This window comes from Phalacrocorax aristotelis, chromosome 8 (genome assembly GCF_949628215.1).
Source record: "Phalacrocorax aristotelis chromosome 8, bGulAri2.1, whole genome shotgun sequence".
In the NCBI taxonomy this organism is placed as follows: Eukaryota; Metazoa; Chordata; class Aves; order Suliformes; family Phalacrocoracidae; genus Phalacrocorax; species Phalacrocorax aristotelis.
In genome coordinates, this window is record NC_134283.1 from 25,877,685 (window position 1) to 25,891,529 (window position 13,845).

The 13,845-nt window shown below is 36.2% G+C and overlaps 1 protein-coding gene across 2 annotated transcripts in view; it reads right to left on the bottom strand.

Moving 5' to 3' along the window:
• Positions 1-343: 343 nt before the first annotated feature.
• Positions 344-13,845, bottom strand: part of GABRB2 (gamma-aminobutyric acid type A receptor subunit beta2) — a 170,906-nt gene continuing 157,404 nt past the window's right edge. The window contains exons 10-11 of one of the 2 annotated variants that reach the window (XM_075102104.1): positions 6,679-6,729; positions 344-3,068 (exon numbers count right to left, since the gene is read on the bottom strand). In XM_075102104.1, the coding sequence (XP_074958205.1) occupies positions 2,721-3,068; positions 6,679-6,729 (399 nt within the window). In that variant the 3' untranslated portion in view covers positions 344-2,720. The remainder of the gene's footprint in view (positions 3,069-6,678; positions 6,730-13,845) is intronic. The other variant, XM_075102105.1, reaches the window with a different exon arrangement.

Genomic DNA, 13,845 nt, shown 5'->3' on the forward strand with positions numbered 1-13,845 from the left:
CTTCCCCCCAGATAATGTATCTTTCCTAGTGGACACCTGAGCAGAAACCAGACATTTTCTTTCACTCTGAATGGCGACATCAGAGAGTATTATGGCTTGTACTGTAACTTCAGGGAAATTAATGTGCAGTTCTAGGATTCATTCTCCATGGTTTTCATAATAGCTGATGCAGTAAACCAATGCAGAGAGTCAACATATTCTCTGTAAGGTTTTATATTTGATGTGTATCAGCCACAAACAGGCTGTGAGCTCCCTGTACTCACACTATGCTTCTGTGAAATAAAAAAGGAGTTGGCAGCAATTTGTGAAATGAAAGAAAAGCTTGTACAGAAGAATACTATAAGACTGCTTTTATTTATGATAATTAATACCATTTTTAAAGAACAGACTTTGAAGAGAAACACTGGCTTTTGATGTGGCTGCTTTTCTTAGAATTGGGAAAAAATTCCAACATGATTCATACCTATCAGCTGAAATTCCAAATGCATCTACAAAGCTTATTGCATTATGCATGAAATGCAGGCAGAAATGAAGTATGTGAACAAAAAACAACGTTTTGACTTGGAAGGTTAATCACATGGTGGAAGCCTGTCTCTACATACTGCAGAGTCCGAACCCGGAGGCAGTACGCGAACGTACATGCAACTCCCTTGAAAACTAGAGGTGGTGTGTATGCCTGGCAAATCCCGTTTCAGGCTCAAAACTGTTGTCTCCCATTTGAAGCAGAAATAAAAATATGATATGCTCAAAACAAAGTCAGAAAATTGGCCTATTTAGTTCCTAGAACTGTTTTCCTTCTATCGCTGTCATTCACTGCAAATGGGGACAAAACCCCCCAAAACACAGAAACCTGTAAGAAAATTCCTCTTCTCAAGCAGGAACAAAAAATTCAAAGAAAATATTTTATCAAAAATATTCTTAAGAGCCCTCTTAAAGTATTGCCAAAGGAATACTTAAATGGGGAAAAAGTATCTGCCTGAAAAAAAATCCTTTGCTATTTGGAAGATACTGGAATTCTTGTTTCTTTCAAAAATTTTTATGCAGATGGGAGGTAGCATAGATACAACAGATGTGGCTTTTGCTTTATGAAATATGTTGGGTCAAACACCATTGGGGATCTGATTTAGTAAAAGCCATCCAGAATTTATTCTTTTTATACAGTTCTTAGATTTTTTTTTTTTTTCATTAAAGAAAAAGGTCCCACAAGGGACTAAATGGCAAACTCTACTTTTCCTATAAAAATCTATTTTTTTATATATTCTATTTTGCCTGTAAGAGAAAAGCTCTATGGGATTTAAAAAACCCTTCAATTTCAAAAAGTTTCCTAAAGCAAAACTGAAATTTACTGGTTTTTCAATGGAATTCACCCTAAAGCAGAAAACATCCAAGAGTGCAATTAAAGTCTTGAAGTGATGGCTACCAATTTTTTCCCTTTAAAACAGTGCACTAAAGAAAACGAAATAACAAGTGAAATGGTATTGCCTGATCCAGACTGAGAAAGTCCCATCAGTATTTTGTGTACTGAAGTACATACGCTCGAATCTTTAGTGCTGAAAGAGGGACGATACCTTTAATCAAACTGGATGCAAAGTGTTTAAGCATAACAGCAAGGGGCGAGCGTAACACTGGAAAGATTGCAAACTTGGAAGAAATCACACAGCTCCACACGAGTATTTCAGACTAAGGTACCTACTATAACTGACAACATTCATTTGCACAGCGTGTGCATATGTGTATATACATATATACACACACACACACATACGCTTTTACATATAAGTAGCCTTCCCTCTCCTTGGCCCTGTCTCTTATAATTGCTCTCTAGCAATCCCTACCCTAGAAAGGCAGGGCACCATTGGTTTCCTTCAGCCACCTAGATAGATATTTACTATTTGGCCAACCAATTTTGGCACTTTGGACAGATGATTTCCTTTCCCCAACACAGAACAGCAGCATATCTACCCATTCAGGGTTGATGTGTTTTTACACCAATGCTACATTCTTCTGTTGATCACAACTACAGTCATTGTGACTGTGAGCATACCTTCTTTCCTTAAAAATCAGACAAAAATAGTGCTTCTTGCTTCAGCTTCTGTGCAAACGCCCAACCCTAATATTCTCAGTCAAAGGTTTAGTTCTTTCGCTAAGTAACAGGACATACCTGAATATGGTTGGGAAACCTCTGACCTTCGTCATCTTGTAAAGATGATAGGCACTACTTGTTTTCAAGTTTACACATTTGAAAGGTAAAGCGTATATGTTTCACAAGCATGATAACAACTTAATACACTCTCTTAAGTGTAGCTGCATGTCTCGGATATGCAGTATCCCTGGGAGAGGTATGTACTGCTGCTGAAACTTGAACTTGTTTCTCAAATGCCGCTCTGTAATTTGTATCACTAAATTCAAACGGCCATTAAAAAAAAAAAAAAGTGAGGAACAATGAGACAGAAGTGATTGTCAAAATCCAATTTGCCTTCACACTCAAAATGCACTTATATTTTGATGAGGGGATATGTCCATACTACAACTTAACATATTTACGATTTAGCAGATAGATACAACCAAAACATTATAAAAACAGACCATAGAGTGGGCCAGCAACTAAGGTGTTTTAAAATAACTTTTTGTCCTGAATAGAATTTTTCTAAGTCCCACTTTTGGCTGTACAACCGATTTGAAGAGAAATCCAGTTCTTGCTTCCTGTGTGGCTTTGTTTCTTAGTTCACATAGTAAAGCCAATAGACAATATTGAAGAAGGAAAAAACAACAGGGAAGAATATGCGCGACCATCGATCTATGGCATTTACATCAGTCAAGTCAGGAATGGTAATTTTCAGTTGAGATGCACGTCTCCGTAGCCTACTTTTCTTCTGTGCCACGTGTCGCTCCAGGGCGTTGCGACCAAAGCTGTGTCTGGGTAAGCCAGCTTTCCGGTACTGGATGCTTGAAGTGTCATAGGCCAGCATAGTGCTTCTAGGGTCCCCAAGCCCCATCACAGCCTCGGAGGCAGCCATCTCATTTTTAATTTCGAGTGTGCTCAACAAAATATTTTCATGTGGATCCATCTGTAAAAAATAAGAAAGCAGATTTAACAGGAGAGAAAGGAAACCCAGTCAGTTGCAAACCGAAGCCATGCTGACAAGGGCTAGATCTAACATAACTAATTCACAGGATGTCAGCCTGTCCAAAAGACTTTAAGCATAGCTGTAACTACATTTATTGCCGTTTATTTGTGAACTCAAGGAGCGATAAAGCCAGTAGAGTGTAATGGAATAAATGGTATTTCCCTAGACCCCATGTTCAGTGAGCAGAAGCAATACCTGGAAATGGAATACATGCCTAGCTCCTGAAAGTGGGATTCTCCTGCTGGGTAGGACATCTGGGTGAACATTGAACTTTTTGGGGTTTTTGGAGGGAAATCAAACGGAAAAGGGTCTGCTTTGTTCTGGTTTTCTTCTTTCAAATGAAAGCTTCTGCTCGGACAAAAACTGCAGGTATTCACAATGTCCCCCTGCCTCTATAAAACGAGGCCCAGGGCACTGCACAAGAGAATGCAAATTTTAAGTCCCTATATTCCAAACAGGAATATATGCTAGTTACTTGGGGAAAGGCACAGATTTAGTCTAACTATACCTATATGGAAACTCCATCCCCCAGTGTTAATGAATTTCAGAAGCACAGTGCATGCTGTGGAGACCTGAACGCTGGAATAGCAGAGATCTGCCATTTAGAGCAAGGAAAAACACATACAGAGTGTAATCACATCAAATGTACATTCAACAGTTGTTTCAATGGGTAGCTTTGGCTATGATGTATTTTTTTAAAGGCAGTTCAATTAAAAAACTATTAATGCAATGTTGTAAAAAAAACCCTTAGCAATTAAGAGGACTTCAAAGATGAGGAACTAAATTCTACTCTTAAGCAATCTGGAGTAGATCTGAAGTATGGTAGCAGAATTTCAAAATAATCCATTTATAGAAAACAAATATCAGGTTAATTAGGAAGTTCTAATTCTCTCAGCCTTCCCTGTAAGTATATATTTTGAATTTTATGATTACAGATTATGTTTAAATAGAAATACTTTAAAAGCAACAATAGCTAATGAGCAGCTAATTATGTACGCTGACTTACTGATGGTAGTGCAGATCTACTCCAGGCCAAATAAGAGACGTAACTGTCCCAGAGCTCCTTTAAGAATAACTCATCCACATTATTCATTTATAATGTACATAATATATACTACAATTATTGAAAGTACACAAACTGTGATGGTTGTGGATTTCTAAACAATAATATGGCATTATTCTTTTCTGTAGTATTTAGAAGCCAGCAGTCAGCAGCAGGTACCTCGCTGCACCACCCAATATAGCAATGTATTTGCCATTATCAAAAAAAACCCCCACAACTATATAATATTTCCCATGGCCTGGTGAGAGAACTGGGTTGAAAACAGTTGCTTTTTAGTAGCATCCACTGCACAATATTATGAACTGGGAAGTTGGATAGTGAGAAAAGTACTTCAGACCTACTGAAACACTGCCATTTGAGTGATTACACCTGTTCAAGTGATGCATAAAAAGTGGCATCACTGAGATGCCAGATTTCCCTCTCTCTTTTTTTTTCCCCTATCTATGTGAGTTTGCACCCCTCTAGTTTCATTATATTTTAGTTTTAGATTAAATGTAATGACTCAATGTGAAACAGCCAAAACGATCTATTTTTGCTTGCTTTTCATCAAAGCCATACGAAATCTTTGAAATTTCTAGTTTGGTAGGGAAATCATTCATTTTTGAGAAGCGCTGGAGAAGTGGGAAAGTTGAGCTGGAACTCAAGCAAAATTCCTTTTGAGAATTCAGTAGCATGATGCTGAGAATGCTGAGGAAACACTGTTCTAGCTAGGAAGGCAATCAAATCAGTTCTCATCTCCATTAGACAAAAACTAAGGCAAAAAGAGTATTCTGCTATTGTGATACAAACAAAAGCAAACATACGTAAAACCTTTCAAACAGATCTATGAAACTTCTCAAGTGAGCTTTTAAACATTTTCTTATAATGAGTGTAGTTATTTAGAAAATTCTTTTGTGGTTTTTGGGGTAAGACAAAACTGGCTGTAATTTTTGTTATACGATCTCAGACAAATAATAAGACTTCCAGTATCCTGAAAATAAAAGCAATTATAGGCACTTGGCATTCACTGATCCCAAGAACATCTGAAAACAAATACAGGAAGTATCTTACAAGAGGGGTGCAAAGCCATTTGAAAGCTACATTTTCCATAGTTTCACTCAGCCTTAAGAAAATAATAAAAATTTGAGATCCAATGACATCAGGGGAAGTTTGACATAACATCCACTAATGTAATGGTGTTACCCCTTAGCCCAGAGCCTGGGTTATTTTCACCTAAACGCTGCCCATTCTAAGATACTATCTTTGGAAAGACCTTAGTGCCAGCAAATTCGTTCACATCTTTAATCTTCTTAGGATGAATCTACTTAAAGCATTTTATCCTTTTGATCTGCAATGATATTAGAAATCTGAGTGCTCTTTACACACTCGTACACTTCCTATGCAACACAAATGCAAGAAAAGTTATTTTAGTCTACTGGAGTTAGATATAGACATGTTTTAGCGACATGATATCACACCTTCAGTTAACTATTTGCTTTGATTCTTTTGTCACTTGTGTTCTCATTTCAGTAAATTTCTTAACATATCAAACTGCTGCAGATATCTGGTAATTTTGGCAGTAGTTAGTAAAGTTAGCGATGCTGGGCAGAAAAAAAGTTTAGCAATATTCTAAACTATCTTCTAGGGCAAAGTGTCGTCTTCTGCACATCTCTCACTGATATTAGAGTTGGAGCACAGCATTTTTCAATATTCCAAGATTTTTTCAAAAGACATAATGTAAAATACAGTAAAAATTAGTGATGGGCGAACCTTCAAGTGTTAGAATAGCCAGGTAAGCACCACAAAGTTCAGGTGCTTCCTGAACACTAATTTGACTCTCCTGTACCTGGAACAGTGGATTTTTCATAGTATTTTGAATTCCCAATCTGAAGAGCCCCAAAGTTCCAATCCAGAAGTACAAATGAATGTGAAAATTAAAGAAACAAAGAAACAAGTAACAACAAAAAAACCCTAGAAACAAATTAACCTAAATTTTCAATCTTTGACAAAAGGTTTCCTCTCAGATTAGTGAGAGCTGGGAGTGTTATTTCCACCAAGCAGGTTCGCCCAACTCTAAATTAAACATGCTTTTGTAACTAAATGAAGCCTGAGATCGAATGATAATGAATTACATTTCTTGTACAGAGCACCGCCCATTCAAAAGGATCCCAAAGCGCTTTACAAGCTTTAGAAAGAACCACTTCACTTCCAGAGAAGCGCAATCACCTCTGAGGCGAAATGTGGTGACTGACAGTGCAGAACAATACACTATATTTTAGTCAAGGAAATGGAGAATGCTGTAGCCAATTGAAACTATGCGGTGGGTGAGTGGTGGTGGGGAACGTTAGGTAAGCAGAACAGTTACATAAATTGGTATTTGGCCAGATGCTTGGCATTGAGATGACCATGTTGTAAAAAAGTGCCATGGGATCTTTAATGACCATAAGTAGTCAGGACCTGAATTTTAAGTCTCTGAGGATAAAAAAATTAGAAAACATTGAAAGATACCTTTGTTGAATACATTTCTGGACAATGATATGTGCCAATTATTCTTCTGTCCTGTAAGTTAATAAAATCAAGACCAGTTTCCTTAGAGATAAGGCAGCTATTATCTTTCATGTAAAATTAAAGCACTCTAGGGTAATAATAGGACAACTAATGAGAAGGTATAGGGACCTCTAAGCCAACAATTCGCATAAGTACATTCTGGCTTCAGAGGTGCTATTACTGCCTTGCCCTGCTCCTCAAGGTAACATAACTTTGTGATGTAAATGTATTTTTTTCCAATTGGTCACCTGACCAAGGAAGATATGATGATATGAAAACAATTGTTAAAATTATTCGGGGGGGGGGAAATAAGAGTAAAAGTGGTTTCAAAAGGAGGTGGAAGAAGGTTAAAAAGATCTCTTGGTGCTGAAGAATTGTTCAACCATAGAACTAGGCTCTTTATGGTGAACAGGAAAGTTCAAAATTAATGGAGAAATTCCCAGGGACAAGGGAGGAAGGGAGGATGTGAAGATGAAGAAAAAGCAGCAACAAGTACCACGGAAATAAAAGGTGAAAGCAGAAGTGGAGGATAAATGACCAGAGCCCAGCAACCATGCAAGAGGATGGGTTTTTCATAAATCAATCTTAAAGGTGGATGACAAAATATATGATGCAAATGATATTCACTGGTAGGTCCAGGTCAACTGGAGGAAAAGCTGACTCTGGAGCCTTGAAAGAGGCCATGACCTTTCTGATGGCCTCAGACAAAGGGAATACAGAGGGTAGTGTAGAAATGTTACCATTATATATTCTTCCTGCTATCTAGAAACTCCAAAATGATGGCTTTCTTGAGGAATTCCTCTTACACTAATATATTAGCCACTGTAAAATACCAGGAAATTACAACTCCTACACACATACATACACACGTATGTATATTAGGAATCCTCCAAGGATGACCAGATATTTGAAACTAGTAACATCTAGTAAACCAGCAGCTTGGTGATTATGCTCTACTGTTATGCCAAACTCAGCTTTGTAAGTGGGATGTAAATTTATATTGATGAATTGAAAAGATATTATATTGACACATTTACTCCTCAGATACTGTTCATTTTCACTTATACTCTTCAATCACAGGCAGGTACTGATGGCTCATTTTAGGGGAAAATGGCTCAGAATCTATGGATAAAATAGACAGTAGGGCTGGAAGTTCTGATGGGAAAACCATGTGAAACAAAACAGTTATAAATTAAAAAGAAATATCCTTTTGTTAAGTAGGGCTGCGACGAGTCAAAAGCAAAATAAGGTGAGCTAAACCAAGAAGGGAGAACAGAAGTACCCAGTCTATTACAAAGATTAACACCCGAGATTAGGTCTCAGCATTTATAGGTCCTGTGAACTGACATTCTTAAGAACTGAAGACACAAATAAAGATCCCTTTCACAATGAAGACCAACATGACATGCTTATACGTAGAATTTAACTTGTTAGAGATAAAGATCTTGTATTATCTATAGTATAGTTTCCCACCTCTTAGAGCTGAGCTTGCTTGGAAAACCAGTGACATCCTACTCCTGACTAGTCACAGTAGCTCTGGCAAGATTAGGTGATAGTACGAAGTGCACTTTACATATAATAGGGTTCGTCCACCTCATCAGCAAGTTCCTACTTACTGATTAGGATTGCACTGACTATACAAGGTAATGTGTGGAAAGTAGCTAGTCCTGTATAAGCTGCTGCTAGGTTCACTCTGGAAGAAAAAAGCATTAATGATTTTCAGATGGCACCTGCTTAAAGCTATACAGACATTTTTGACATGATAAACAAGCCTGCTGAGATAAAGCTATATGAGCTCAGAAAGCACAATTGCCTAATATTTCAAAACATCCATATGTGAAACAACGTCCTTAAGAATAACAAATACTGCATTTACGTTGTCTGTACGAAATTGAATTTATTGCCAGCATTGCAGTAACTCTTTATGAAACCACGTTAGCATGCATTGCCTTGGATTGCATTATACACCTAAGATTTGCATCAGGCTGTAAAGCATGCATTTAGAGGACAGTAGAATTAGGTTGACATAATTTCAGGTTACTTTGTTTGGTTTCAGGTCAAAAAATCCAGAGAAACTCTGCAAATTCAACCAGGATTTTCTTTAGGTTCTTGAGCCTTTTACAGCCTAAAAATCTAAGCAAAAAAAAAAAAAAAATCAACAAAAAAAAAAGAGACCTGTAAGAATTAAAAAAAAGAAAGTGAGAGAAAATGCAAGATCTGGACACACAGCTTTAACACTGCTCCAACTACTTGTAGTTCAATTTCTAGGCATCCAGTTTTACCCCCAATATATGTGATTTCTTGATCCTTATCATTAGTAACACATCAATAACTTAGTTGTAAGTATTGCAGGATTCTGAAGAAATGGTTGAAAACATATAATTTCTTTTGGCATCCATTACTTACACACAAGATTCAATACTTAAGACACTGGAAAATAAGTGCCCATTTGAAATGAAACAGGCGAAGTCTGCTGCACAGAATCCAATGTTCTAAACCAAAAGCCAACAAGTGAAATAGGCAAAATCAGGACTGAATTACGGCAGAGAATAGGAAAAAATGGTAAATGGCCTACTGGTGTCCTGTCCTCAGCTTGAACCTTACAGAAACCTCTTCTAAAATACTGCAAAAACATCCCTGGGATTTTTGCAGTAAAGGGGGATAAATCACCTTAACTAACCAAGAAAAAGAAATAGAGGGTACACTGTGATTCTATGGAAAAACGTCCTCCATTTCACTTCTGGCCAAGATAATTCAGTCCAATGCAATCTCTAGTAAAGTGGAAGGAATAAATTATCTAAGTAAGGCTTTGATGTTGTACAAGTTATTTCCATTCTGGTGCAGCAAATATAGTTGACCATAAACAGTAAAAAGAGAGTTGATTCAAAAAATGAGCTTGTAACTTTATTTAAGTAGTTTCATTAATTTAATAGGACTTAAATAAATATTAAGGTTAGTCATGTTTTCAAGTGATTTCCTGTAAATGAGACTTTTGCCCTCAATCCAAAACCATGAGTGATGCACATACACAGAAGGAGGAAAAATTATATCTTTGGTTTTTAACCTGCAAGAACATATGACAATGGTGGAGCTAAATATTAGTTAAGGGGAATTCTAATTGGTAAGTCTTCAAATCTGGATAAGCTTTACATTGATGATATTTAAAGGTAGCCCTCCCTTCTAGTAATTTCAGGTACAGATATCTTTTTTCCTCAAGGAGATTGCAAAATCATCGCTCAGATCAAAACACTATAACTCATTCTGTCTTAAAAATGAAACAAGAAACCTCTTCCATGTTAAAGATAAGTGTCAAAAATGTCTCTAGGTGAAAAGTTGAAAAATTTAAAAATTAATCTCTCTGAACTTCCTGAAAGCATTTACTTTTACAAGGCAAATTTTGTAAATAATAAAGGGGGGGACGGGCACGGGGGGACACAGAATCAATCTTTGACTGAAAATAAAGATAAAGGGAGCAGTGTAAGTAGAACTGGCATCTTTTTTCAGTAACAATTTTTTACTACTGAGACATTTTGGAGGAAGCAAAGGCAGGTGATTTAGCAGTCTTCTGGGGTGCCAATTAACAACAGCCCTAAATCTTACCGTTTTACCATTCACCAAGAAACAAGGTGTTAGGCAGCCAGGTACTTACTGATACTGCTCTGATTAATTATTTGCTATTTATTTGTTAAAATACCATCCCATTTACATGTATACATTTAAATCTCTTGGAGACAATATAAATGAATAACACTTCAGCAATAAACTACAACCCAGAAGGTGCTCTCTTCCATCTGTGATAAATAAGACCAAAACTTCATCAAACTTCCATTATGCACATAAGCTAAGTCTCCTATTATGTTGTCTCACAAAATATACTCTAACAGGTATATCTCGTACCAAAAATCTACTATGGAAATGCAAGAAAATTTTATATATAAGAAACCATGAAAGACGAAAAATGCACGGAAGATTTGGTTTTCATTGCAACTGGCAAAATTTCTAATGCATAATTTTCACATAGTTATGGTTTTGATATATGAACTAGGCAGTAAAGGTAAGGCTGATAAAGCCGTTCCTCTAGAACAGACCTTTGTAAAATACTTAGGTGTTATTTTTCTTTTTCTAAGTCAAACACAATAAGCAAAACACTATACAGCATATACTTGTCACAAGAGTGGGTGGACTGGATAGAAGTCTGCCAGTGTTTCATCCATCTGACCATGAAATACTCAGTTAACAGATTTAGGCTCATGATTTTTGGGGAAGACCAACGACATAATTCTTGGGCCCAGCCCAAAGATTAACACGGCCAAAGGCACAAGGTCCAAGGGAAAACTTTGGGAGCGGTGACAAAGGCCAGATAAAACATTGGAAGGTGTTGCAGTTAAGTAAAAAAAAAATATAAAAAAAATCTTAGGACTTTTCTAAGGAAAATCTCTGACAAGATTTCATTATAAGGATAATGAAGATTAATTTCCAACTGTTGACAATTAATTTCAACAGATTCTATGATTCTGTAATTTCCAAATTAAAAAAAATATAGAAATGTATTTATTATGATCATGTTCAGTGATCATGTTAGGAGCCTGAAATACAGCTAGTTCCATGGCTAGAGACAGTGCAAGACTTAGAAGACTAGTCCTGACAATATTAAAATTAAAAGTGTTCTGCTTTAAAATAATCAAAAAATCTGAATCTGTTGACTGATGTAGAACATACCCGCACAATTTACTTGTACACTGATAGTCTGCTGTTTTGGGGAGAGTCTAACATTTTGTCAGTCTTAAAAATGAGTGACAAGAATGAAGCAACTTTGTTGCCAAGACATGGTTAGTCATTTCAGATTTGTTTCTAACTAAATTTCTGTGTATGCAAAATATATACCAATATTATGTATCATTGCAAATTTTGTATTATACTTAATTTGGCTGTGTGTACACATTAATTCTAGAGAAAATAAAAACTGAATTACAGTCTTCTTCCTGATATTTTGGTGGCCTTTTGTGCTTGTAAATTTAAATTTAAATCAAATTTGAGTTTGATTAGTTAAACATATTATAGTTCCATAGCAATATATATACACACACACGCTCAAAAATATAAGTATATGGATAGTAGGGAAACTTCAGAACACAGCTAAAATGAAGGAAAAAACACTGGGGTTTTTTTGGCAATAGTGTGCAGTTTGTTTTTCACACATAACTTTTTGGAAACAAGAGAAAAATAGTTTATTAACATGCAAACAAGGTAGGTGTTTATATAAAACATGATTATGTCCAATGTTATAAAAGTTTCGTAAGATGCATTTCAGGAAGGGTGATCTACTCACAACTGAACAAGCTATTAATAAGACCAAATATAGTCTCATTTTTAAATGGCAAATTATTATACATTGTATATGCCTCATGATACAAAGAAGAAGTAACAGGAAAAGAATCATCCCCTACAACAGCTAGTGCTCTTCAAACGATACCTACATGGAATTTGCTTTTGGATCTTCTCCTCCAACTATATTATTGTATACTTTAGTAAAAAAAAACCACCTTCCACGGAACAATTGAAACCTACATAAAGACACGTTTCTTACCCAAAACTGCTACAGCTTGAAAGTATAACACTTCCAAATTCCATCTAGCAAAATGTAAGCTAAAATCTTCCATTTCTGCAGACCTTCATTTCCAGTTACTTGCAGGAACCTTTGAATACTCAAAGAATACATGGACAGAAAGTGCCCCAAACAAAACATTACATGAAAATAAACATGTTGATTTAGACTGTGTGACCTTTACTGTTGCATCCCTCAGGCCAGTCCAAAAGCATTAAGTTTCTGACAGCCATATTATGAGAAAGTTGAGTTCATTTTGAGGACATGTGCAAGAACAGGTATGCAGGGCTTTCTGTACAGAGCTTTAAGATGCATTAAGCTTTGCGAGAAGGCTCAGCAAGTCCTTTGGGTGGCGCAGAAAACTAAATTCCAGTCTCCCACACTTCTAAAGAGAGGAATGGAGACATAGGGATAAATAAGATTTAGACTTCTACGTTTTAAGATAATCTTACGTCATTACAGAGGGATTCTGAAAACTAGTATCTATGGAGTGAAAAAGGTATTCATATGTATAAACATATATGTCTGTATATATACACACATGTATTTAAATTTAGGCTTACTCCTACCAACCTCCTAAACTTTTCCCTAAGTCATGTGAGAACCTAACTCCTGGTGTCTATCGTCTCCATATAAAGAATACTGGGAAAGCAGTTAGTATCCAAAACAATTTACTAAGTGAATTTAGTGATAAACTTAGGTCTTCATGGCCCAGCATAACTGTTTCATTAAACTTAACGTACATGTATGCAATACACAACCTAAAACCCTTTCAAAAAACAATATATATATATATGTATATGAAGTTATACAATTTTCACGTGTCTGCATGGATGCCTGGTTCATATGCTACATTAGTAATATTTTGTTCTGAATACTGCTAGATATGTTATTTCTAGGCTGTTTGGGCTATTCTGCTCTTTAACCTTGCTCTATCTTTATGCAAGACAAGCACTCTCTGTGCCATGCTGCAGCGTGGCTGCACCATGTCTCTCCTGGGAATTAGAATGTTTCCACTGTTGGGGGAAAAAAATATTTTGAGGAAAAAATATTTTTGAAATATTGGGAAAAAGACTTTAGAATGTGTTCTAACACAGCAATTTGGTTTTTGTTTTTTAATAGTGTTGAAAGCATTACCTTGCTTCAGTCTAGGTAAATTTACAGCCTAAAGAGCAAACAACAACAAAGGTAAAGCATCATAATTGATAGTTACCCATAGACTAAAGATGGGTAAAAACTATAAAAAAGGCATTTGAAATATGTACCCTTCTTACCAGTTTTTGAAATATGTATCCCCTTCTTACCAGTTTGGGATACTATCATTCTGATTATGTAAACATTTCTGATACGAATTTTGGATCACTTGAAATTGATTTCCCCTAAATTAGATATAACAATGCATTGCTATGTGCAAAACAAAACCAAACAGATGATAATTTTAGACACTGTAAAGCAAAGGTGTTGACAAACAGCCATCTTCTACATTATAATAACATTTTTTACCACTTAGTGCCACCCTAGCA